A 26635-nucleotide genomic window follows, 5' to 3' on the forward strand; every position below is an offset into this window, starting at 1 on the left:
TTCCAACTCTGTTAATCTGTTAAATCTGCCTGGCATCAGCAGGGTTCAGCTGGGCAAACCACCCCTCCCCTCCTAACTCTGGGCTCCCTTTTCCAAAGAGCATCCCCAAAATTCCTAGCCATTCCAGCCAACAATGCCTCCTGGGAAATGCAGTTCAGCCCCCCAATGGAGAGGACTACAAATCCTGATTGTCAACCCCCCCCCTGCCCAGCTGCTGGGGGATTCTGGGAGTTGAAGTCCAACTCTCTTACTTGACCTCTGTCCTTCTGCATCTTCCCCCCCTCCCCCGCATCATTTAAAATATAGGAGGGACCATAAAATAAAATAAAATGTAAAATAGGAAAATAAGAAAAATGAAATGAAATAAAATGAAAAAATGACAATAAAATAAAGTAAAATAAAAATAAAATCATAAAAATAAAATAATAATAAAATAAAATAAGTCAAAATAAAATAAAATGTAAAATAATAAAATAAAAAATGAAATGAAATAAAATGACAAAATAAAACAAAATATAAAAAAATAATTTAAAAAATTACAAAATAATAAAATAAAATAATTAAAAAATGAAATAATGAAATGAAATATAACAAGTCAAAATAAAATGTAAAATAATAAAGTAAAAAAATGAAATGAAATGACAAAATAAAATAAAAATAATAATTTAAAAAATTATAATAAAATAAAAAAAATGAAAAAATGAAATGAAATATAATGTCAAAATAAAATATAAAATAATTAAATAAAATAATTAAAAAATGAAATGAAACAATGAAATGAAATGAAATAAGACAAAAGTTACAAGGGAGAGAAAGAAATAAACTCGACCGAGCGATCTCTTTTTGTCGTCGTCGTCCCCCGCGTCCAGATGGAGGTGGACCGGTCCTGCCGGCTCGAGCCTGCGCGCTGCCCCTCGGCGCACGTGCGGGGGCGTGGCCCCGAGGGCGGTTGGGCGCGCGGGGCGGAGCGGGGCGTGTCAAACCCCGCCCCTTTCGAAGCCGCGTCTGGCCGTCCTGCGCGGGTGCGCCTCATTCGCCTGCAGGCGCGCGAGCTCTGCGGAGGCTGCGCGCGCACTCGGCTCGCTGAGGAGGCGGCGGCTGAGGCGACCGAGAAGATGATGCTGGGCGACCTGGCGTCCCTGGAGGAGCCTCCACCGGCGGCGGCCTCGGCGCTGCGGAGCGAGCTGGGCTCGCACCTGCACCTGCTGAAGGGGCTGAACGTGCGCTTCCGCTGCTTCCTGGCGAAGGTGCACGAGCTGGAGCGCCGCAACCGCCTGCTGGAGAAACAGCTGCAGGCCGCTCAGGTGGGCGAGCGGGAGCGCCGCCTCCGCTACCGCCGCTTCCCCCGGCACCAGGCCGTGCAGACCGATCCGGAGCCGCCCCTCGGGCCTTCCTCCCTCGCCCCCTCCTCCTCCTCGGGTCCTCCTGCTGCTGCTCCTTCGGCTTCTTCATTTTCATCCTCCTCCTCCTCCTCCTCGGCTTCCTCCTACGGCCGCCTGCCCGGCACCATCTGGAGCTACACGCAGGTGCGGCGGACGGGCGGAGGCGGCCTGGAGACCCTGCAGGGGCCCGGCGTCTCTTGGGTCCACCCGGACGGCGTGGGCGTCCAGATCGACACCATCACGCCCGAGATCCGCGCCCTCTACAACGTCCTGGCTAAAGTCAAGCGGGAGAGGGACGACTACAAGGGCAGGTGAGGGTCGCTGCGTGGCCTCCTTTTCCTCTTGGGGGAGGGGGTGAGTTCACGTACTGTTAGTCACCTGATAGGAATCGCCGCGTGGCCTCCTTTTCCCGCTCTGGCGAGGGGGAGGGGGGAAGCTTACATCTATGGAACTGGGGGTGGTGGTCCCCTCCCCCCAGGGATCGCTGCTTGGCCTCCTTTTCCTCTTGGGGGGGGGGGAGGAAGCTCACGTATTGATAGTTCCTCAATAGGGATTGCTGCTTGGCCTCCTTTCCCTCTTGGGGGGGGGAGCTTACATCTATGGAACTGGGGTGGTGGTCCCTTTCCCAATAGGGATCGCTGCTTGGTCTTCTTTCCTACCCTGGGAGGGAGAAGAGGGAAGGAAGAGAGCCCCGTCGGGGTCTATAAGGTCAGAGATTGCTGCTTGGCCTCCTTTCCTGCCCTGAATTGTGGGGTGGGACTGGGGGAAGAGCCTCCCCTTTCCTGTATGGCAAGAGATGGGGGGGTGAGTCCCCTGGGCTGTGCTAGGTAGCAAGTTCTAGGGATCAAGGATCGCTGCTTGGCCTCCTTTCCTGGGTGGGAAGGGGGAAGGAAAGGGAGCTTTCCCCTCCTTTCCTAGGTGGCAAGAGCTGAGAGAGGTGTGTTTCTCTGAATCAGCCATCCCTGGCTGTAATAGGGAGAGAGTCCCCAGAATCGGGGATCGCTGCTTGGCCTCCTTTCCTGTTGCTGGAGGTTAGGAAGGAAAGGAGCCGAGGAACCAGGCAAAAGTTGTGGAAGGGGTCCCATAAACCCTGCTAGATGCGAGAGAGCCCTCCCTGCAAGTCCCTGAGAGTTCAAGGGGGTGGGGTGGGGGGCTTGATGTTTTTTTTTTTTTGTGGGGGGAGGATGAGATAGCAGGACGGGGGGGGGGGGCGTTGCGGTTGCTGGGCAAGCGGCAAGGACAGGGCTGCCCCCCCCTCCAACAGAAAGCAGCAGTCCCTGGACTTTGGGATGGGTGGAGGTCCCCGAATGCTTGAGGGGCTTAAGGCTGGGAGCCTTGCCCTTGGTGGCCTTGGCTTCTCCCCGGATAAGATAATGGGGAGTGGGCGAGGCCTGGCAGGAACATTTGCCTGCTTCTTCCCAGGCCCAGGAGGAGGAGGAGGAGGGGAGGGAGGCTGGATGGGTAATGGGAGGGGGCTTCTTGCTTCTCTGGGGAAGGAGGGAAGGCTGAGGATTACTTCCAATCCAAATGAGGGTCTGAGGGGGCAGGAGAGGGGCTTCCAGGAAGAAAAAAAAAGGGCTTGCAGGGACCCCTCCCTGCAGCACCAGGCCCAAAGGTGGCTTGAGGGGGGGGGGAGAGAAACGACACACACAGGACTGGACTCTAGGCAGGAGGAAGATAGTTTAAGGGGGTGAGAACCCCTTGCAGCCCTCCAAAAGAGGGGCTGGGAAGAGAGAAGGAAGGCGATGGAGGGGGCTGAAAGAGAGGGTTTTTGTGGGAGCCCCCCCCCCCCATTAGCCAGAGGTACTGCAGTGAGAATTGGAGGAGCTGGGGAAACGGCCCAGTAAACGAGAGAGAGCTGAATTAATGGGGATCCCCCCCCCCCCATCTTCCTGCATGCCTGGGGGGAGGGGAGAAGGACCTGCTTCCCCCCCCCCCCAAAAAAAAAACCCGACCCTGCTGAGTTTGCAGCTGCAAAGGGCTGGAGGATAAAGCCAGGCATTCCAGAGACATCTGGTTTCCCGCTTGGGCCATTCCGCTGCTTCCGACCTCCTCTCTTCATTTCTCTTAGTCAGTCCTGCTTTTTGGCCTCTGAGCTCAGTGGTGCAGTATTTGGACGGGCAGCGCTGCAGGGGGAAGGTGGCATCCATGCCAGGCCGGCCTCAGGGGCAGGCCGCTCTCCTTGCCCATCCTTTTGCACAGAGGGGGGGGGAAGCACGGCTGCACCCTCCTTTTCGCTCTCCGACGCACACTTGTGCAAAGCAGCCTTTTGCCTGTAGGAAGACAACACCCCCCCCCCCCCACTACCTCTCTCCCGTTCTCACTCACTGACGTTGGGAGTCAGCCTTTGTTGAAAGTAAGGCTTCCGCCGGCCGCCTGAGTAGGAGGGGGACGTTTCCTAACTCCCCCCCCCCCCGCATCCCAGCCTTTGAAACCTGGCCATGTTTCCTATCCTGCTTTGTGTCAGGCTGGAATGTGTAATTCTCCTCTTAAAAACAAAAAAAAAGGGGGGGGGATTCTATAAATAATAACGTCTGGAGTGGGAGGCTTGCATGACTTCCCGGCTGGCCTTTCTCACACATCCAAAGAACTGTTTGTTTTCCTCTTACTCACTCGGCTTCTCGCTTTTCCTAATCAGCGGGTTGTCATTGTGAGGGTTAAGACCCGGGGCCTGGTCTGCACCAAACATGGGGGGGTGTTTGGGGAGGGCGGGGGCTTTCTATGTACCTGTAGCCAAATCTTCTCATTCAGGTGAACTTACAGGAGCAGCTTCTACATTGCTGAATGATATCCTGGGACCCCCGGGGGCTGTGAGCTTTTCCTCCCTCGGCCAGTGCCAAGCCTGATTTCTTGAGGGGTCTTTTCCCCCCCTTCTCCAGACTCGCTTTCTCAGTCTGGACCCCCCCCCCCCCCTATTTCTGTTCCACCATAACCACACAGTGATACTGGTTGATCTTTTCCCAGCCTCGTTTTTTAAATCTGGAGTACATTAGGCTGCATTTGTTGAGACTTGGGTGAACCCCCATCCCTGTCTCCATAGGCATCTCCGGTGTAGCCCTGCCTGCAGGGTCCTGAACCCCCTCCTCATGTTAGCCCCTCTGTGCCCAAGGCACTGCTGAGCCTAGGAGGAGGGGGTTCTCCAGACAAAAGACCTCCCTCCCACCATCTGTTACTTGTGGTGTAAGATCATTGCCCAAGTGGCAACTCCTAGCATCTTTCTTTGAGAGAATGTCAGCAGCAAGGACCAGCTTAACATGAAGGGGCTATGTGATGGCTACCCTGAGCCTTTGACTGCAAAGGCCTTCTCTTCCTCCTCCTCTTCCTCCTCCTCCTCCCACCATCAATTTTGAAGGATGAAATTATTGAAACCCAGAACTCTTTGAGTGCTCATCTCCAGTCAAGCCTCTCATTCAACCACCCGTTCCGTTTTTCGCCACTTTGGCGAAATTCATAGAAATGAACTCTCGATCAGATTTCTCTTTTCTGTGACCGCTTTTGATCCAAATATGTGCACCCACGTAGCAAGGGCAGCAACCTGCATTTGGATCTTCCCATTTTGAGGTGCTGGATAAATCTCATAAGAAATGCTCAGGGTGCAATTTGTTTTAGGCAGTTCTAGTCTCTTTGTTAGTTTCAACTTTCCAATTTCTCATTGTTGAGGAAGTTTCTGGCTTTTAAAAGTTCTTTCTAAAAGCTAGTGCGGCACCGTCCCCTTGGGAGCTTTTATCTCCAGCCAGGGAGTGACTTAATGTGTTATGATTCCCAAATTCTCTTAATTGGTGGAGTGTTTATCAAGCAGCCGGGGCGTTCCTTGCCACAGTGTTGAGGAACTAACTTGTTAATAACCACTGAGCTGGAAATAATTGCTTTTCCCCAGGTTGTGCTTTGATTTTGGCAGATTAATAAAGTCCAGTTGAAGCAGGGCCTGTTCCAAATTTGGTGCAGCTGGAGAGAGGGGAAGGCTATTGGCTGCCGAATGGAAAAGCATGACAAAACTAACAAGCCATTGTTTTCCCTCGATAAAGATCTTAATAAAAATGTCCTTAAAAGCCATCCCTGAAGAATGTCTGAATCCACTTTTAAGCTAAAATATCAGTGTAACAAGATTCAAATGTTACACCAGCAGAGACCAATAAAAATAAATCATTTTCGATACGGGAAGAAATTTCAGCAAAGTTAGAATTTCCTGACCTGTATCCGGAAGGAGGTACTAACTAGATGGTTTCTCTTTTGGGGTGTCTGCATTGCATTTAGAATGCAATCTGGTGCGTATTAGGCAGTATGTATATTTAAGAATTAAATACTGGTTGTAAACCCCCCCTCCCCCCCCAGATTTGACTTATCTCGCCTTGTAAAATGAAAGCAGTATGAAAACGTTTTTGGGAGAAAAAATACTGCTGGCGGAAAAAGTTGTTTGATGATGTTGCTTATACTGAATTAAAATGAATCAGCTTTTCATCCACGTTTGAAAATAGGGAAGTACACTGGGGCCAGTATTGTCAAAAGACAATAAATTGTCCGTTCTGAACTCAAGGCAATAACGTAGTGGATTTCTTTGAAATAACTAAAAAAGGGCAAGTCACGGACCTCCGCCTGGCGGTTTTTCTTGCCTTGTTCTCCTTCTGCATGAGCTTTGTTTCATCGCAAGTCTTATCAAGCCTTATCAAAGTCATGACAAGGGACTTGCCCCAATAGAACGGAGCCTAAGTTGCCCAAAAAAAAAAGCACTTCCGGTGATGAATCATTTCCTGATTACGCCTTGATTCAGCTCCAGGGGTGTTCTGATCTTTGAGAAGAATAAAAGACTTGACTTGATTGAATGAATGAATGAATGAATGAATGAATGAATGCTCCAGGGATAGCCCTCGACTAATTCCTACTTTTTAAAACTTCTGTGCACTTCTTATTTTCCTGCGAAAGCTAATCCTACAGTTTTGCACGAGGGAGCAGATTTCTCCCGCGGAGCCTTCAATATCGGGGCTGATCCGTTTAAAGAATGAAGCTTAGAAGAGAGTTCCTTCCTTCTGGAACGAACTCCCCCCTGATATTAGAACTACTGTTGATCTCCGCTCCTTCCGTAAGAAACTCAAGACCCACCTGTTCCGACTAGCCGGCCTGGCCTAATTGTAATTACAAGTACAATCTATTACTGACCTTCCTGGATGGCTTTTTAGTATTGTAAATGTTGGGGTTTTAATTTTTTAGACCGTTTTTAACTAGAAATGAGTTCGGGCATTATACAGACCGTATGTTTATGTTGGATGTCTAATGTTTTGTTGTTCCTGCTTTGTTGTTTTATATGTACTGTCTGTACACCGCCCCGAGTCCCTGCGGGGAGAGGGGGACGGTATATAAATTTAATAAAACTCAAACTCAAACCCTCTGACAAAGAGAGCTGTTGCTCGCCTGCTTTTCCATACAACGTGTGAGTCAGAAACGCGTCTCCCAGGCTGCTCCCGGCTGGCTTCGGCCTTTTCCCAGAAGATGCCATCTTCCTGGGCTTATCTCCAGGGAGGCTGTAATCAACAGGAGGAAAACAATTGCTAAGAAGGGGAATGGTGATTGTAGATAAGCTCGGAGGTGTTTGCCAAGCTTCCGCAAAAGGATGCGGGAAAGATTGCAAGCCGGAGCAGCCAGGTAGATAAGACCAAAGCCCTGCCATAAAACTCCCCAAAGCAGCACGCCAGGGCAGTGGACTTGGCAGGGCAGGCTGAGCTCTGGCCCCTCGACCTACCCACGGGCTGCTGGCTTTCCGGAACGCCCAGGAGGTGCCCAGCAGGAGGAAGTTTGCTTCCTTGGTCTTGCCGGTTGAGCATTTCTTGGGTGGGGAGAGAAATAAGGTAGACCCCTCTCTTAAGGCCCCAACCTTCAAAGGTCGTCATTCCCAGGTCACCTGGCTCTTGGCTCTTATCGCTTGAACATTTGGGGAGATGATGAGGCTGGGGAAGCCCAGCCTACGTTGCTGCAGGCCTCCTCCCCCAAAGGGCTTTGTTTGACGAAGGAAGGAAGCAGCATACAGGTAGTCCTCGACTTACGGCCGCAACTGAGCCCGAAATGTATCTTGTTCAGTGAGGTTTTGCCCCATTTTACAACTTTTCTGGCCACCTCTGTTAGGCGAATCACCGGGGGTGTTAAATTAGCAACAAGGTGGCTTTCCTACCTATTGACTTTGCTCGTCAGAAGGTCGCAACACGGGATCATATGATGCTATATCAGTGATGGCAAACCTAAGGCACGCGTGCCACAGGTGGCACGTGGAGCCATTTGTCAGGGCACGCGAGGCGCGAGTTCACCCTTTTTTAAAGCCATTTTTCGCCCTCCCCAGGCTCCAGAGGCTTTATAGGAGCCCGGGGAGGGCGAAAACAGCCTCCCCTGCCCTCCCTGAAGGCCTTCCGGAGGCTTCATGAGCTTCCCTGAAGCCTCCGGAGTGCAAAAAACCAGCCCTACGGGCAAACCGGAAGTTCGGGAACGGACTTCCGGTTTGCTCAGAGGTTCGTTTTGACTGCTCCGGAGGCTTCAGGGAAGTCTCCTGAAGGTCCCTGAAGCCTTTGGAGGGCTTCTGGAGGGGGGCGGGGGAGGCTGTTTTCGCCTTCCCCAGGCTCCTATAAAGCCTCTGGAGCCTGGGGAGGGTGAAAAAAAGCATGCAAAAAATGGGGGGGGAGCGTCGCGCCTGTAGTGCACGCGTGCGCACTGGGGTGTGTGTCGCACATTGCATTATGGGTGCGGCACGCCCGCACACGCCCCCCCCGCGCTCCCCCCACTTATGGCACGCAGCCCAAAAAGGTTCGCCATCGCTGTGCTATTTCACTTCTTTCCTTGAAAGCCTCCAGCGATGGGGCACCCATAACGTCTGGAGACAAGCCCTTGTTCCACTGGCTTGGAAGGGAATGAACTGATCAGTGAATTGGAAGCCCCGTTCCCCTCCATGCGTGACGTGTATGTTTTGACCATGATCCTCGAAGGGAGCGCTTGTTTTGTTTTGAAGGGAGAGCAGCCAGCCAAGCAGCCGTTGCTCCGATTGTGTCAGTAGATTACAGGGCAAAGAGAAGCTGGAGAGAAGATATTTCTGGCTCTTTATGGTGCGTAATCATAGGCCGAAGCGGTCGGAGACCGCGGCCCCAAAACGCTGGGTCGTCTGTGGCTCAAGGAAGCAGGAGCTGATGCAGCACTTGGCCGCTGCCCTTCCTTGGGGTTTCAGACCGAGCTGCCAGCATGATTCCTGTGTTTTTAATACTCCCAAGCGGTCGATTTAGTCCTAAGGCATTCGGCAGCGAGAGGAACGTTTCCCCTGCCTTGTCCTCCGTCTGTGGGGAGTGGGCCAAGCGTGCTTAGGGAAAGAGGATGGTTGTCCCCAGCTGGTTCAATGGGCCTTTTGAAACTTTTCATTGAGATTTGTGGGGCAGAGTTGTTGTGAATGGGAAGGCCAGGCTAGAATTTATTTTTAAAAAGGAAATCTTTCCCAGGTCACCACTGCTGTTGTTTCGCCTGCATTGCTCGGTTCTTTTGGATCCTGAGTGAGGGCTGATAACTGGCAAATGTCTGTCTTGGATCTTTTTGTCACAATGCCATCTTGATTATTATTTTTTTCCTAGTTAAAACATGTGGGAATCGCACTCCTGGAGAGAGAGAGAGACAGAGAGAGAGAGGGAGGGAGAAAGAAGAGAGGATGATGCCTGGCTTGTTTGTCAAGAAATCCGGTTGCCATATCGCGCGAAGCTCAGTCAGCAGCGGCTTGTTCTGCGTGCCCATGTCCCAAAGGGTAGTTGGCACTCACGTAGCAAACCTTTGCCCATCCATAGCAGCTCAGAGCCTGCCACTTGAGCCAGCTCCTGTCCAAACCAGAATGCAAGTGGAAAAATTCTCAGCTGCGTTAATTTCTTAGAAAAACCTGTATGCCCGTCAGTTCTGGCATTCAGATCCTCTTTACAGATTTAAAGTTAACAAAGTTGGAAAGGACCTTGTAGGTCATCTAACCCACCCACCCACCCCGCCCAAGCAGGAAACCTTACACTATTTCTGATAGATAGCAGTCCAGTCTCTTCTTAAAAGCCTCCAGTGATGTCCCACAACTTCCGAAGGCAACTTCTCTCCCATCAGTTAATTGTTCTCCCTGTAAGTTTCTCCTTATCTCCAGGTTGAATCTCTCCTTGATCACTTTCCATCCATTATTCCTTCTCTGGCCTTCTGGCAGGGTGACCAGTTCCCTCCTGTCCAACTTCTCTTGCCCTTAGGAGAGGCCAAACACGTACGCCCACGCTCTGCCCAGGATCGCTTTAAGCATTCGTTGCAGCGTCGCTGCTTTCCCTTAAAAATCTGGAAAGCAGGTCGGGCTTCAGAAGCCTCGACTTATTAGACCAGCAAAACTGGTTAGGGTGTGATGTTCAACCAGCCACCCTCCCTTTAGCCATCTTTCTCTCGGAGGAGGAGGCAGGTGTTCTGCCCTGAGTTAGCAAGGCACCATTTCACGTGGCAGGTGGCTCTGGGTGGCAGAGTTCTCTCTCTCTCTCCTGGCTGGTTGGAGGAGGATGCGGGGATGCAGCTCAGCCTGGCAGCTTGCGGGCGAACGTCACCCCAAAGTCAAGGCAATGAGGACAGCCGGCCTTGTTTCCAGCCGTTGAACCTTTGCGTGTCAATAGGGAGTATCCCGGGTGTTTCCCCAGCCTTTAACTGCTCCTTGGGGTTCAGCAGAAGCGACCCCCATGCTTGCTGGGCAAGCCAGCCACGATCCTTTGGGGGGGTTCTTGTGAGCGGTTCCCCTGTTTGCAATTTTATGCCAGGTGTGTGGCCGGGCGGTCATTGCGTGTGAGAAGAGGACTGGTGCTGGAGGAGGACTGGGGTAGGACCAATAGGGGAGAGGGAGACCTGTGGGGCTACTGCCCTGCTTGGGACATCCAAGGCATGGAAACCGGCCCACTTGCTCTCGTGGGGAAGCAGCAAAGTGCCAGAGGGGTTTTTCTGCCACTCTGGTTTGGCCCTGGTCTGAATTTTGCAGTGATGCTCATTCCGCTTAGGGCCGTGATGGTGAAACGATGGCACGTGTGCCCGACGTGGCACGGGGAGCCGTGTCACCTGGCACACACAGCGTCGCCTGTTCCTTTTCTGGGTTTCTGGTGTGCATGTGCGCGTGACGATCAACTGCCAGAAACAATACAATACAATAGCAAAGTTGGAAGGGACCTTGGAGGTCTTCTAGTCCAACCCCCTGCCTAGGCAGGAAACCCTATACCGTTCCAGACAAATGGCTATCCAACATCTTCTTAAAGACTTCCAGTGTTGGGGCATTCACAACTTCTGGAGGCAAATTGTTCCACTGATTAATTGTTCTAACTGTCAGGAAGTTTCTCTTCAGTTCTAAATTGCTTCTCTCTTTGATTAGTTTCCACCCATTGCTTCTTGTTCTACCCTCAGGTGCCTTGGAGAATAGTTTGACTCCCTCTTCTTTGTGGCAACCCCTGAGATATTGGAAGACTGCTATTATGTCTCCCCTAGTCCTTCTTTTCATTAAACTAGACATACCCAGTTCCTGCAACCGTTCTTCATATGTTTTAGCCTCCAGTCCCCTAATCATCTTTGTTGCTCTTCTCTGCACTCTTTCTAGAGTCTCCACATCTTTTTTACATCGTGGCGACCAAAACTGAGTGCCGTATTTCAAGTGTGGCCTTACCAAGGCATTATAAAGTGGTATTAACCCTTCACGTGATCTTGATTCTATCCCTCTGTTGATGCAGCCTAGAACTGTGTTGGCTTTTTTGGCAGCTGCTGCACACGGCTGGCTCCTATTTAAATGGTTGTCCACTAGGACTCCAAGATCCCTTTCACAGTTACTACTGTTGAGCAAGGTAACACCTATACTGTACCTGTGCATTTCGTTTTTCTTGCCTAAATGTAGAACCTTACTCTTTTCACCATTGAATTTCATTTTATTAGATAATGCCCAACGTTCAAGTTTGTCAAGATCCTTCTGTATCTTAAGCCTGTCTTCTGGAGTGTTGGCTATTCCTGCCAGCTTGGTGTCATCTGCAAATTTGATGAGTTCCCCATTTATTCCCTCATCCAAATCATTGATGAAGATATTGAAGACTACTGGGCCTAAAACAGACCTTTGGGATACTCCACTGCATACTTCCCTCTATGTAGATGCAGTTCCATTGAGGACTACACCTTGAGTGCGGTTGGTCAGCTGTTACGAATCCATCTGGTGGTGATGCTGTCTAACCCACATTCTTCTACTTTATCTAGGAGTAGGTTATGGTTTACCTTATCAAAAGCCTTACTGAAGTCCAAGTAAACTATATCGACGGCATTCCTCTGGTCCATTAATTTTGTCACTTTGTCAAAGAATGCAATAAGATTAGTCTGGCATGATCTGTTTTTGACAAACCCATGTTGGCTTTTGGCTATTACTTTGTTTGCTTCTAGGTGTTCGCTAATTTGTTGCTTGATTATCTTTTCCAGAATCTTCCCTGGTATTGAGGTCAGGCTGATAGGTCTGTAGTTTCCTGGATCTGTTTTTTCCCCTTTTTTGAAGATGGGAACCACATCAGCTCTTTTCCAGTCCTCTGGCAGTTCCCCAGTGCTCCAGGATCTCTGAAAAATATAGTTCAGTGGTTCTGAGATCTCGTCTGCCAGTTCCTTCAGAACCCTGGGGTGTCATCCATCCGGTCCTGGTGATTTGAACTCCTCTAGGGTAGACAGGTGCTCACTTACCATTTTCTTCCCTATTTCAACTTGTGTTCCCAATCTGATTTTTGCGGTGCTGCTTTTGATAGGTTGGACTGTTTTATCCCTTTGCGTAAAGACAGATGCAAAACATGAGTTAAATAGTTCTGCTTTCTCCCTGTTGCTTGTCACCTTCTTGCCACTTTCTCCCAGCGATGGACCAATTGTTTGACTGGAGGAGCTGGTCTTCCATTTTCCGCCGTGAGCTGAATGCCGCGCATGCGTGGGCACCGGTAGACCTGGAAGACTAATTTCTGGAAACTGGAAGTTCATTTTCTGGCACCTGGGCAGCTCCCCTTCCAGGTTGCGTCCCAGCACTCGCTGTCAAAAAGGTTTAGGGTTACACATTAAGTTGAGAAACCAGCTAGATTGTTGTCACTCTTGATCTCGATTTGCCTGACCGAATGCCCAGATGGCAGCACTGAGAGAGGCCTGCCCTGCGCCCTCTTTTTTCCCCCTTTGCTACTTAAGATCCCCGCGTGGCAGCCTGCCCAACCTTCTCCACAGCCCGCTTTTCTTTCCCCGTGCGGAAATCTCGCTTAAAATTCAGCCGCGTATTAATGTAATGCAGCTAGTCTGACAGGTAGCTTACAATGTGGCGCGATAGATATTGCTTAGGCGAGAAGACGAAGAAGAAGAAGAAGGAAAAAAAAACCTCTGAAACATGAGTTCTGTATTTAATTATCTTGCACCCTGGAGCTCTTTTCAGCAAGCTAATCCTCTGCTCCTCAGATTGCCAGAATAATTACCGCTTTCAAAAGGAAGCCTTGAAAAACTCTGGTTTTTTACCTCCAGTTATAATAACGACAGCGCTAGAGAAAGCAAAGAATGCCTTTTTTTTTGCCACAGATGTTTCATAAGCTTTGCTGCTAATTGTTTTTCCAGGAGGACTCAGATCATACGAGAAAGCGGTTAACATTCCCTTCGCTGGGGGATATTTGGGGAGGGTTTTTAAATATGTGTGTGTGTGTGTGTGTGTGTGTGTGTGTGTGTGTTGTATTTGTGCTGATAAATAAATAATTTGGGCATACCAGGGGTTGTAACACAAATACAGGTTCAAATCCCAGTAAGGGTATGGCTAGCTGATGAGAGCTAATTAGCTCGAAATAGATCTATACTAGTCTCCCTTTATTTATTTATCAGTGCAAATACAACATATATATATATATGTGTGTGTGTGTGTGTGTGTGTGTGTGTGTGTGTGTGTGTATGTTGTATTTGTGCTGATAAATAAATAAAGGGAGACTAGTATAGATCTATTTCAAGCTATTTAGCTCTCATCAGCTAGCCATACCCTTACTGGGATTTGAACCTGGGCATACCAGGGGTCGTAACACAAATACATATACATACACGACGACGGCTGCACAATTAGGCTGCGAAAGGGAGAGCTCGTCGCAAAGACTGAACCGGTTCTGCATGGGCGGCTGCCTATCGCTCCGGATCGGAGTTTGCCAAAGGGGCAACGGAGGAAATCTGGCACAGCCCCATGCCTTAACCCTTTCCCTTAGAAATAGGTGTAAAAGGATTGGGGGTTAGGGGAGGAAACTGGGTTGTGGTGTTCCTTGTTGGGTCATCGCTGCTCCTGGGAATCTTGAGGGTCGCAACGAACAACAACCACCTCAGCCCAGAGGTCCTTGAGGCCTGCCTGCCAGCCGACGGGATGCAAAAACCTATTCTTCCCTGAAAATGGGCTTGTCGTTCTTTCCGTTTGTATTTTAACTGCTGCGTTGGGTTTTCGTATCTAAGCGGTTTTGGGGAAAACCACTTTGGGAAGAGCATAACAAAGGAATGCCCTTTTTTTTATTTTAAAAAAAACAACCAGAAGGACTAAAAAATAAAACAGCCCATCTCGTTCTTGGCACTTCTAAACCACCCAACCACGGTGCTGGGTGCCGGAAGACTTGTCTTGATGGACAATTTAAGAAGGTAAAAAGAGGGAGTTCCCCGCACGACGACCTAATTGAAATTGGATGTAATGAACCTCCCCGCGCTTTTTCCCAGTCGGATTTTTTTTTGGGGGGGGGATCCATCTGGAGCTGATTTATGCTTGCTGGCTCTCCAGTTGTGGCATTTACGCCAGGAGCCACTCCGGGTGGCCGGATGTGGCTTTGAATCCTTCCATGAGGCAAGCATCTGCTTGGAGAGCAATGGGTGGCTTCCGATTTTGGCTGAATCGGGAGCTCCGTGCTTTGTCGAAGGCTGGGGGGGGGGTGCTTCTTCAACCAGAGGAACCCCCTCTCCTTCATGAATCTCAGCCAGCTCTCTCGCCTCTTGGCCAAGCGTAGAGGCCGCGTCATCTTGGCTGGGCCTTTCCTTATGCCTCTCAGATGGGCCTGGTGCTGGGCCGTTCGCAGGGAGCCTGGAGGATCCAGATTCCAAGCAGATCCCCATCAAACAAATGGGTCCCCGAGGCACGAGAGAAGCTGCCTCAAGGGGACCAGCATCTTTCTCCACTGTCAGCAAACACACACACACTCTTCTCTCCCTCCCTGCCTCCCTCCCTCCCTCCCTTCGGTCTCTCTCTCTGTGTCTCTCTCTCCCGCTCTCTCTCTTTCTCCCTCCTTCTCTCTCCCTCTCTCTCCCCCCTCTCTTTCTCCCTCCTTCCCTCTTCTTTGTCTCTCCCCCCTCTCTTCTTTCTCCCCCTCTCTCTCTTCTTTCTCCTTTCTCCCTCTCTCTCTGTCTCTCTCCCCTCTCTCCCCCCTCTCTGTCTCTTCCCCCTCTCTTTCTCCCTCCCTCTCCCTTCTTTCTCTGTCTCCCCTCCTTTCTCCCTCCCTCTCTCCTTTCTCTCTCTCTGTCTCTCTCTCCCCCCTCTCTTTCTCCCTCCCTCCCTCTCTTCTTCCTCTCTCTCCCCCTCTCTCTGTCTCTCTCCCCCTCCCTTTCTCCCTCCCTCTCTCTCTTCTCTCTCTCTCTGTCTCCCCTCTTTCTTCTTTCTCCCTTCCTCTCCCTCCCTCTCTCTCTCCCCTCTCTGTCTCTCTCTCCCCCCTCTCTTTCTCCCTCCCTCCCTCTCTTCTTCCTCTCTCTCCCCCTCTCTGTCTCTCCCCCCTCCCTTTATCCCTCCCTCTCCTTTCTCTCTCTGTCTCTCTCTCCCACCTCTCTTTCTCCCTCCCTCCCTCTCTTCTCCCTCTCTCCCCCCTCTCTCTGTGTCTCTCTCCCCTTTCCTTTCTCCCTCCCTCTCCTTTCTCTCTCTGTGTCTCTCTCCCTCCTCTCTCATCTTTTTCTCTTTCTCCCTCCCTCCCTCACTCTCTTCTACCTCTCTCTCTCCCCCTCTCTGTCTCTCTCCCCCTCCCTTTCTCCCTTCCTCCCTCTCTTCTTTCTCTCTCTGTGTCTCTCTCTCCCCCTCTTCCTTCTCTCTTCTGTCTCCCTCCTTCCGTCCCTCTTTCTCTTCTTTCTCTCTCTCCCTGTCTCTCTCCTTCCAGTCCTGTCCCAGCGCTCACATTAAAGGCCGCCCGTCCGTGGGGCGAGCAGCCAAAGCCACGGCCCGCACATTCCTCTTGGGTTTCTTTGAGCTAAGCGCGGAGGTGTGATTGCCATTAAGTCTGGGGCCAAGACAGAGCCCCCCCCCCCCCCCCCCGCCTGCCAGGCTCAATGCTCCCCGGCTGGGAGCTGCTGCTTTCTGACCTGCCCATTCCACAGCCCTGAGATCTCCTGGCAACGTCTACCTTTCCCCTTCGGAGGCCATCGGGCCACAATAGATCAGCAGCTCACCCAACAGAATGGAAAGCCCACACACCAGCCTGGTAATGCCGTGGCACTGGCTGGGTTTGCTACCCCAAGACGCCGTGACTTCTCTCCCCAAGGCTGCGGGGGGAACGCACACTGCCAAGACGTAAGGCATGCCCACCTTCCAGAAATGTAGAGGTGGCTGCAAACAAGCCCCCCCCCCCCCCCGGATTGGGAAAGACCCCATCCGGAAGCTCCGTTTGAGCAAAGAGGGGGAATGGTGCCCATGGACGGTTTCTACTGGCCAAGCTCCGGATTGCTTCGCCCGGGGAGGCGTTGGCGCACGAGCCAGGATTTAATAGATCGGCTGTTCCCATTAAGATTAAAGCATTTTGCACGGAGCTCTTCAGGAACCATTTAATTTTCTCTCTTAATCAGAGCCCTGAGCTGGGGGGGGGGGGGGGGGGCTGAAGGGCCTGGCCCGGTTTGTAAGCTCAGCTGCAAGAAGAGGCGGCAAACGGGCAGCTCTTCCGCTGGCCCAGGCACGGGACGCAAAGGGCACTGCCACGGCCACACGGTTGAACCCCCTGCAGCGCCACGGTTTCCCTGGGGAAGGGGGTGAAAGCGTGGCTGGTGGGTTTTCTCGAGGTGCAGCGTCTGGGCAAGGCTGGTCCTTCATCCAACCAGCCACGTTCTTCTCTCCAGCAAAGCAGGGAGGAGAAGGACTCACTCATTCTGCCCACAGGCCTCGGGGGTCTTGAAGGAGAGAAGGCCCGGTGCTGTAGGAACATGGATCTTGGGCTGTAGGAGGGTTATTTGTTTACATCTCCCTCCTCCTCCTCCTCCTCCTCCTCCTCCTCTTCCTCCTCCTCCTCCTCCTCTTCAACCTCAGGGGTTGATTGTGAGACTTGCCCAGCCTTGTGCCCGTTTGATTGGCATGGATGTGGTAGAGCAACATGCTTTCGCCTCTTCAACAAGTTAGAGTCTCTCCCTCCCTCTTTCTCTCTTTCCCCCCTCCCTCTCTTTCTTTCTCTCCCCCCTCTCACTCCCTCCTCCTCTCTTTCTCTGCCTCCCTCCCTCCCTCCCTCTCTTTCTCCCTCCTCTCTCACTCCCTCCCTCTTTCTCTCCCTCCCTCTCTCTCCCTCCCCCTCTCTTTCTCTCCCTCCCTCTTTCTTTTTCTCCCCCTCTCCTCTCCCTCCCTCCCTCCCTCGCTCTTTCTCTCCCTCTCTTTCTCTCCATCCCTCCCTCTCTTCTCTTTTTCTCCCTCCTCTCCCTCGCTCGTTCTCTCCCTTCCTCCCTCTCTCTCCCTCCCCCCTCTTTCTCTCTCTCCCTCCCTCTCTCTTTTTCTCCCCCTCTCTCCTCTCCCTCTCTTTCTCTCCCTCCCTCCCTCTCTCTTTCTTTTTCTCCACCTCTCTCTCCTCTCCCTCTCTTTCTCTCCCTCCCTCTCTCTCTTTCTTTTTCTCCACCTCTCCTCCCTCCCTCGCTCTTTCTCTCCCTCCCTCGCTCTCTTTCTCTCCCTCCCTCCCTCTTTCTTTTTCTCCCCCCTCTCTTCTCTCCCTCCCTCACTCTTTCTCTCCCTTCCTCTCGTCCTCTCCCTTCCTCCCTCTCTCTCCCTCCCCCCTCTTTCTCTCTCTCCCTCCCTCTCTCTTTTTCTGTTTTCTCCCACTTTCTCCCTCTCTCAACTTTCTTTCCTCCCCTCCCTCCCCCCCTCTCTTTTCTTCTCTGTCTCATTCACCTGTTGTGAAGATGTCCCAGGTGCCCCCATCAACTTGTGGAAGAATCATGTCACCTTGGGGGGGGGAGGGGTCTCTTCTCTTCCGGCCACCCTCCAAAGGCTTTAAAGGATGTAAAACAAAGTTCCCCAACCATTCTGGCTTGGCGGACCCTGGCGGGAGAAGGGGGAGAGGGGATGGTTCCACACGAGTGGCCTCACGCAGCTCCGTTTGCACAAGGGGCGGACACGCCCAGCCACCCCTTGCACGAAAGGAGCACTGGTGCACGGGCTTGCCCACTGCTCGCGCAAGTGTGGGTACCTGCGGGTGCTCACCCACTACTTCCGTGGCCCGGTGACAAACAGCTGAAGCCCCAGTAATGGAGCCCAGGTGTGTGTGTATGTGTGTGTGTGTGTTTGGGAACCCCTGATCTAAAGCCATGGGGGGGGGGGTTGGGTGGAAAAACATGGAACGTTTTGTTTAAATTCTTGCGCTCTGGTGGGACTCCGGACCCAGCTGTTCTCCTATCCCAGTTATTTCCCGAAGCTCCTGGCCGGCGCCCACCTGTGTGTGTGGTGGGTTTTGCCCCCCATTCAGTATCATTTGGCTGGCTGTGGGGAAGGGGGTCTCTCTCGAAGCTTGATTCCCCCCCCCCAAGCCGTTCCTGTACTCTGCAGCAGAATAACAAGCGCTTCGCTCATTGATCGGCCTGTTCTTTTGAATACGGTTTTGATTTTGCCCTAACCATCGTCGTTATTTTCGATACTTAAAACAGCTTCGTATTTTCTTTTTTACAGGCATGGCGTATGCTGCCTTTCCAAAGGCAACAGACTATAATCCCCCCTTTCCCCCAACTCTGAATGTTCCTTAAACTCCAGGGGTGCTGGATAAAGGAACGGCTGTGCGAAAAGTGGGGGTGGATACCGATGGGATGGGGCTACCTACCGGGGGGGACGGGGGGGGGTTGCCACGAGGAATTGGAAGGAAGCCGACGCCGTGTTTGAGCACGCGGGGCAGGCTGTGGTTGCAAAACTCAGGTGGGACAGGCAGGTCTTGGGCAAGCAAAGAAGCGGAAGCCCATTGCCGCGGAGGCGGACGAGCGGCGTCAGCCCCACGTGTGTCTCCGGTCTGTGACGGACTGACGCGGGGACACCACCCCGTTGCGCCCGGGGCTCTGGCTTCCCTTTCCTTGTCATCTCAGCTGGTGGGGCTGGTGACAGAAGAGGGCTGGGGCTTCCCTTCCGAAGCGATGAGCAAAGCTGGGTGTGACACGGCTTCCTCTTTCCCGTTTCTCCCCCTCCAGAGTTTGAACCCGCTCACCTCCCCTCCCTTCCCCGGAGGGAGGGTCTCCTGTTGGGAGGGGGCTTCCCGGTATAGGCAGGGATCCCCGCTGTGTGCCGCCTTCTTGGGCAGGGGAGGTGTCTTTGGGAATCGCTGGATCCAGGGCGTGCCAAGGGAGGGGTGCCAGCCACCTTGTTGGCCAAGGGCTGTTGCCAAACAGCCCCTCCCTCTCTCTGCCCCAGTGGGGGCACCCTCCCCTCCCCCACTTCTCTAGAAGAGCCTCTACCAAGTGTGGGGCTTTCCTTCCCGTTTAGAAGAGGATGTTTGCCCCCCCCAGGGGATTTCTGGGGATTCACAAAGCCTGTTGCCAGGTTTGAGGGGTGGGGGGGGAGGGAGGAAGGAACCCCCCTCCCCTCCACCCCAGTTGAGACGGCCTAATTTGGGGGCTCTCTTCAAAGAGACTTTTCTTCTTCTTTTTCTTTGTAAAAGTTTTTATATTTAGACAGATAAAGACAAACAAGACGTAAAACATAAAACCTTCTTCAATGACATATATTGCATGTCGTTTGGTTTGGCTTTTGTGCATCCTTTCCATAGTCCCCACCTTAAATTGTATATAAAATCACAGATTATCCTTCGTTCATTCATATATGTGTGTATATATATATGTATGTATGTGTGTGTCTGTGTGTGTGTATATATATATATATATATATATTTGTGTTGTATTTGTACTGATAAATAAATAAAGGGAGACTAGTATAGATCTATTTCAAGCTATTTAGCTCTCATCAGCTAGCCATACCCTTACTGGGATTTGAACCTGGGCTGTATTATATCTTAGGCAGGAGTCTTAGCCACTAAGCCACAGGCTCGCCTCCTTATCTATATATATATATATATATAATCTTCAAAGTCTCTTTCAAAAAGTCCTTTTGAGGGCCACAAATTACACATTGCAAGGCGCGTGAGTGGCTTACTGAGAGAGCTCTCCGCCAAATTCCTCTCCTGCCTCATTCGTGAAATATTTTTTCCCCTCTGCTTGCGTTCTCTTCGCCCAGCCCATACAGAGGAGGCAGCCGGAGGCTGCGTTGATGATGGGATCTCTCTGGCCCGGCCCAGCGATTCCCAGCAACTGAGAAAGGCGGCATGGGAACGAGCCGGGCTCTTCTTCCGTGGCTGCCTAGGGTGGGGTTGGGTGGGGGCAGAGAAAGAGGGCGTGGGTCACACCGGGGTTCAAACGTTTTGGAGGGAGGCCTTTTTTTTCCTACGAGAGAAGCCCGGTAGCCCGTGACTCAGCCCTTTAATGGCTTCCTTGCAGACGGTTTGCTCTTCAGGGACGGCTTTGGCTCTGGGCTCACACATCCGGCTTGGCTGCCGCCGGGGGCTGGTCTGTGTGTGTGTGTGTGTGTGTGTATGTGTATGTGTATGTGTGTGTAGGGAGGGGGAGTTACATCTGAGCCAAGGCTAGCCGGAACCCGTCATCTGCCCCGCAAGGGAGCGAACGGTGGGGCTGCCTTGCTCAGCCTTGGATGGGGAAGTGGAGCCTCTCTCCCCACCACCCCTCCGCCTGCAGGAGAGAAAAAATGAAATAAAATTAAAATGCAACCGGCCCCAAGGAGAAGCTAATGGATCTGCGGCTGGCGGTTTCTTGGCTTGGGCAGAAGGAGATGTCTATGGGAGCGGGGGTGGGGGGGGTGGGGTTGCTGCTGGCTCAGCATCTCTTGGGCATCTTGAGAGCCGCGTTGGGCGGGATTGCCGCCAAGCCCAGCATCCCTTATGGGGCTGCTGGAACGCGCCGCAATCCGGGGGGGGGGGGGGGCACTTAAGAGAAAGGGGAGCTGGGAGCCCTGGCGTTCCTGCCCCCCCTTCCCCCCACTTGATATCAGTTCCAAGACTTTGGGATGTTGGAGAAGGAGAAGCTCAGGAGGGCTGAGGCCTTTGCGAAAGGGGGACATTCACGCTCGTAGGGGGGATTCATCGTCGAGGGAGAAGCAGTCGAAGTGAAGAGACACGTTTCCTTTTTCTTTTTTCTTTTTCCTTTTTAGTAACCTGGTGGGGAGCCCTGATTTCCCATTAGCGAAATGCAGCGTTTGGCTCTTGTTCAAAGACAGCCGGGCTCTGTCGGAAAGATATAAATAAGACGGCCTGCTCATCGATAACCCCTGAAGGTGGATGGTGAAACACCCCTCCCTCCCTTTAGGCCTCCATCTTCAAGGATGCAGGCATCCTTAAAGCGAAGGGAACTGGGTTGATTGTGGCGTCTTCCCCTCCGACAGCCAGTGAGTTAACTGGGGCTGGACCCATAATGACTAAACCTCGGGTGAGGTTTACCAAGCATCCTTGCCAGCTTCTTGGGATGCGGTTCAAACGACCGACAGCTTGGGAGGCCGGACTTGGGCATCGGCTGGGTCTGTCCCATCCCTGAGCCGCTTCCTTCGGATCGAAGGGCAGGAGAAGCCTGGAAAAGGCATCATGGCCGCCCGTCTGGCCACACGCACAGCGAGTCACTGGACGTTTGGAAGTCTCAAATCGCCGGGGCTAAAAACAAATTGCAAGGCCAGTAGTTTTAGTCGGCCTATAAACAGACGTCGGTGAAGAGCAGAGCTAGAAATACTTTTTTCCTGGAGCACATTCTGCTCAAGCCAGCAGATGCTTATTAAGGATGGGAGAAAAGGTAAAAATGGACCCGGCTGGCTTGTTTTCCAAAATGACCCTTCGGTGGGGTGGGGCGGGGGTGTTTGAGCTCCACCAGCACATTCGGAGGCAGCCGGGAAGGATTTTGGGGCGTGCAAAACAACCCAGCCGCCCCCCGTCGTCCTTCCTTTCTCCTTGGTGTGGAGCTAGATTCCAAAAGCAGCTAAAACTGTCGAAGGCTTTGAGGCAACCCTGAGCAGAGACTTGGCTGAGGGAAGTCCGCCAGCGATGGTTTTTAGGCAGGGTTTAAAACTATGAAGGGGTTTTGGAATAAATCCCCCTGACATGTCTTGGGGTTGACGTGGTTGGATGGAACGAAAGCAGTGGTTGACGGACTGTGTAGCCCAAGGGTGTCGTACTCGGTTTCGTTGAGGGCCGCATCAGGGTTGCGTTTGACCTCGGGGGGGGGGGCATGGCCAGCTTGACGTCGCTTCTTGTCGTGGGCGTCTATAGTGACCTCTGCCAGGGAAAACGAGCTCCCGAGCTCTTATTTTCGGCTGCGACAGCGTCCTGCAACCCTCTGCCAGAGAAAATGGCGCTTGGGAGGACCGCCCGTGGGCCAGTCTTTTGCTGTTTCCAAGGTGGTCCCATGGGCTAGAACTAAGCACCCCACGGGCTGGATCCGACCCCCAGGGGTTGAGTTTGACACCCCTGCTTTAACTAAACTCCATTTGGCATTTTGGTTTTAATTTGAAGGCAGAACATGAAGTCTATCGAGTATCCCTATCCACGAAGGAAAATCGGACCCCTTTGCCTCTGAAACCAAATTTCAGAATTGGGGCTCAAGCTCCCTGTCACTTGCTGATAAGGCCTATGACCTGCGCAGTAAATCTTCAGCCAAGCTGAAGATTTACTGCGCAGGTCGTAGGCCTTATCAGCAAGTGATGTACTGTGCATGCTTTTTAACACGTTTCTTAATGCATCACACATTCCAGAGACATTTTGATCTTCTGTTCGTCTGCCAAAGAAGGCGGGCGACAATTGCTCTTGCCAGAATGTAACAATTAGATAGATTTGTTTTCATTTTATTTTCATAAGAAAGTTTGTTTTCATTAGAACATGTCATCGGGTTTTTTATTTCTTACCTGAGATATGCTAACATGCAGGGGCGACGGTCCGCACCTCAATCGAAGGTGGAAGGGAAACTTTCCATTCCTTCTCACTCCCCGTCCCCCCCAAAAGATGGGTTTGAGTTTTGAGTGAGAGAAAGAAGGAAACTCGCCCAGAAAGCCTTAAATAGCGTTGGATGCATTGGGGTATTTGCCAAAGAAACCCCTCCTCAGTTCAGGCTCCAGTGAAGGAAGTGCGGAAGGCCAGGTCTCCTCATCTTGCTCGTTACTTCTCTCTTTCAGGTGGGAAGAGGAAGTGGCCAAGCGGATGCGGCTGGAGTCGATGGTGGAGACGCTGCAAGAGGTACAGCTTTCCCCCGTTGAGGCATGGATGGGTAACATGTTGGTTTAGGTCAGGGGTCGGCAACCTTAAACACTCAAAAGAGCCACAAAGATCCTAACTGGAAGCCCCCGGTTCAATTCTGGAGCCGACTGGAAGTCCCCCCCCCCCCCACCATCACCATAGAGTCTCCTCCTAGTGCGGCGTCCTTTTTCCTCTGCTGACCGGAACTCCACGTCCCCCACCATAGAGTCTCCGCCTAGCGCAGCGTCCCTTTTTCCTCTACCGAAAGCCCTATCAATGGTGGAGCCGACTGGCGACAGGGAGCCGCAGCAGAGGGATGGAAGGGCCACATGGTGCTCCAGAGCCACACATGTTGCCGACCCCTGTTTTAGCTGATCGTCAGGACTGCCCCCCCCCCCCCCCGGACCGGATGTTTGGATGAGCCAATCTCTGGAGCTGAAGACTGTTCACTCTGTGAATGAGAAAATCAACGGAGCCCCAACCCCCCCCCCCCCCCCCCGAATAGTGAACCCCATGGGTCTGCCATGCCTCCGTTGGAGCATCAGAGAGCAAATCATTCCTCTTCTTCAGAGGTCTCCAAAATTGGCAACTTTTTAAAGACTTGTGGACTTCAACTCCCAGAATTCCTCAGCCAGCCATTAAACCTTTTAACAGTCGCCAAGTTAGGAGACCCTCCCTACTCTTCCTCACTGAAAGGAGAGCTGCCTCCAGGAGCTGGCAGAGGGTTGGGTGGAAAACGGGGGGGGGGATTGCTGCCCTACCCTCGGCCTCTGTCCCTCCTGTCTGCAGTAAGGAATCCCGGAGGGAGTGGGAAAAAAGGGGGCTGGCCCATTGAAGATTGAAAGCGGGTCTGTTGCCAGGAACGATGGGCAGGAAGTTGGGCTGCCCTCCTGAATATAAGGGAGAAGTCCACAGAGCTTGGCACACCCCAAAAATTAGGACCAGGTGGAGAATGGTTGGAGATGAACTTGCGCTCTGCCTCGAGTAAGCCGGGGTGTGTGTGTGTGTTCAGTGGGGCCAAGATTAGTCTTCGATGTAACCGTGTGGGTCTCCTCCCTGAGTTTGCATCTTCCATGGTGGTGGGGTCTCTCCTTCCTCCCTTTAGGAAGCTCAGGAAGCTGAAGCTCTCCAGGAGGAGCTGAATGAGAAAATCGAGAGGCTCAAAGCCGAACTGGTGGTCTTCAAGGGTCTCATGAGCGACGTAAGTAACCCAGGCGGCCTGCCGGTCGAAGCCGAGCGGCCCTTCTTGCGCCACCGCCACCCTAAGAACAGAAAGGGACAAGTTGGCTGAGGGCTGCTTGTGCAGTTCGATCACCCGCCTGGTCTGACCCGATGCATCGCACCAGCCCGCTCGCCCTCCTCGTCCTGCTTCCCCCTCCGATTGGTGTCGATGCATTCACTTGCTGCTCCCCACCCCCACCCCACCAGGACCCCGATGTCTCAACCCCTGCCCGCCCACTCCACCAGCGGCTGGCCAGGCTGTGCTGGGCCGCGGCGGCCTCTCAAGGAGCCCCCCCTCCCCCCGCATGGCACTCCGAGGGGCAGGGGCGGGGGCCCTCACAAGGCTGACGTGCTCCCCCTCCCCTGCACTTAGGTGACCGCCTGCTTCTCGTGCTGCCCCTGCAGGGACGAATTCGGGGACGGGGGATGGGGACGATTCCATCTTACAGATACGATGTTCTCCTTTATCGCGGGTTCCAAGCGTGTTGGAGTTTCCTTTGGGCATGTTGTGTATATTTCCCCCTTTGCTTTAGGGGGAGCTCCTTGTTTGGGGACTGGGAAGCCCTTCCTGTTTTTAGCTTGGTGTGCTCAACCCCCCCCCCCCCCCAAACCTCCAAATACATGAGAATGCAGGCTTAGAAAACTACCTTGGATGGTTTCAAGCATTGGTTTCCATTTTGGAACCCCCCCCCCCACCCCCGGTTGCTCATCCTGTCTTCCGGCGACGTTTTTGGAAACCAGATACACAACGGGCGAGAGAGCAAAGGTGCGACCCCTTCCTTACCTGAAAGCAGAATGGCAGATTTCCTTCTTTGTGGGCTGCACGCAGGATTTGAGTCTCGGTGAAGTGGGTTCCCCATCCTCTATTTTTTTATTTATTTATTTTTATTTTATAGATTTTTAGACCGCCCCTCTCCCTAAAAGGGACTCGGGGCGGTGTACAGTCAATATTATAAAAGCAGTCATAATAATTAAATACATTTAAACTACATTTAAGATACATTTGGAGGGGGAGATAGGCTGTACTAAGAAATAAATAATTCTAATCTTAAAACATCACAATTAAAACCCCAACCCTAAAATAAAATAAATCCCTGGGAGGTAAAACTAAGAAAGTGCCAGGCCAGCTGATTGAAACAGGTGAGTCTTTAACTTTTGCCGGAAGGAACGGAGGTCGGTGGTAGTTCGAATGTCTGGGGGGAGGTCATTCCAGAGGGTTGGGCCCATCACAGAGAAGGATCTGCTCCTAGGTGTCGCCCGCTGGCATTGCCTAGCAGACGGCACCAGGAGGAGCCCCTCTCTGTGTGAGCGGATAGGTCGCAGGGACGTGTGTGGTAGGATGCGATCCTGCAGGTAACTAGGTCCTCTGCCATGGAGCGCTTTAAAGATGGTGATCAATACCTTGAAACGCACCCGAAAGGCCACAGGTAGCCAGTGCAGCTCGCGCAGGAGAGGTGTTACGTGGGAGTAACGTGTACCTCCCATAATAACCCGCGCGGCTGCGTTCTGAACTAGCTGCAGTCTCCGGATGCGTCCCAAGGGAAGCCCCATGTAGAGGGCATTGCAGTAGTCCAGGCGAGACGTCACCAGCGCATGAGTGACCGTGCGCAGGGCACTCCGGTCCAGTAGGGGGCGCAATTGGCGCACCAGGCGAACCTGGTGGAACGCCCCCCTTGCCACGGCTGCCACATGGTCCTCCATTGACAGCCGGGCATCAAGGAGGACGCCCAAATTGCGCGCCCGCTCCACAGGGGACAATTGTTCGCCCTCTATGGCCAGCGATGGAGTCAGCTGGCTGAACCGAGGTGCCGGTAACCACAGCCACTCGGTCTTGGAGGGGTTGAGTTTGAGTCTGTTGTCCCCCATCCAGACCCCGACGGCTTCCAAACACCGGGACATCACTTCGACAGCCTCGTTGGGGTGGTTTGGGGTTGAAATATACAGCTGAGTATCATCAGCGTAAAGATGGTACTCAACCCCAAAACCACGGTTGATCTCACCCAGCGGCTTCACATATGCGTTGAACAGGAGAGGCGAGAGGACCGACCCCTGTGGCACCCCACAAGTGAGTGGCCTCAGGGACGATCTCTGCCCCCCTGTCAACACACATTGCTTCCGGTCGGAGAGGTAGGAGCCGAACCACCGCAAAACGGTGCCTCCGACTCCCATCCCCTCCAACCGGCGCAATAGGATACCATGGTCGATGGTATCAAAAGCCGCCGAGAGGTCTAATAGGACCAGGATAGAGGAACAACCCCTATCTCTGGCCCTCCAGAGATCATCCACCAACGCGACCAAGGCTGTCTCAGTGCTGTGCCCGGGTCGGAAGCCGGACTGGCGTGGGTCTAGATAGTCGGATTAGTCTAGGTGTCGCGGGAGCTGCTGCACCACCACATTCTCGACAACCTTCGCCAAGAAGGGGAGGTTGGAGACTGGACGATAGTTAGCTAGCTCCATTGGGTCGAGCGCAGGCCTCTTGAGCAAGGGTCTCACCACTGCCTCTTTCAAGGCGGTTGGTAAGTATCCCTCACTCAGTGAGGCGCTCAC

General features: G+C 52.6%; 1 protein-coding gene across 3 annotated transcripts in view; it reads left to right on the top strand.

Annotated features, from left to right (window-relative positions):
- Positions 1-854: 854 nt before the first annotated feature.
- IFFO2 (intermediate filament family orphan 2) overlaps positions 855-26635 on the top strand; it is a 41495-nt gene continuing 15714 nt past the window's right edge. For all 3 annotated transcript variants that reach the window (XM_081954650.1, XM_081954652.1, XM_081954651.1), the window contains exons 1-3: positions 855-1693; positions 22807-22867; positions 23973-24068. In XM_081954650.1, the coding sequence (XP_081810776.1) occupies positions 870-1693; positions 22807-22867; positions 23973-24068 (981 nt within the window). In that variant the 5' untranslated portion in view covers positions 855-869. The remainder of the gene's footprint in view (positions 1694-22806; positions 22868-23972; positions 24069-26635) is intronic.

Source organism: Natrix helvetica (genome assembly GCF_964273705.1).
Source record: "Natrix helvetica genome assembly, chromosome: 5".
NCBI classification, from domain to species: Eukaryota; Metazoa; Chordata; class Lepidosauria; order Squamata; family Natricidae; genus Natrix; species Natrix helvetica.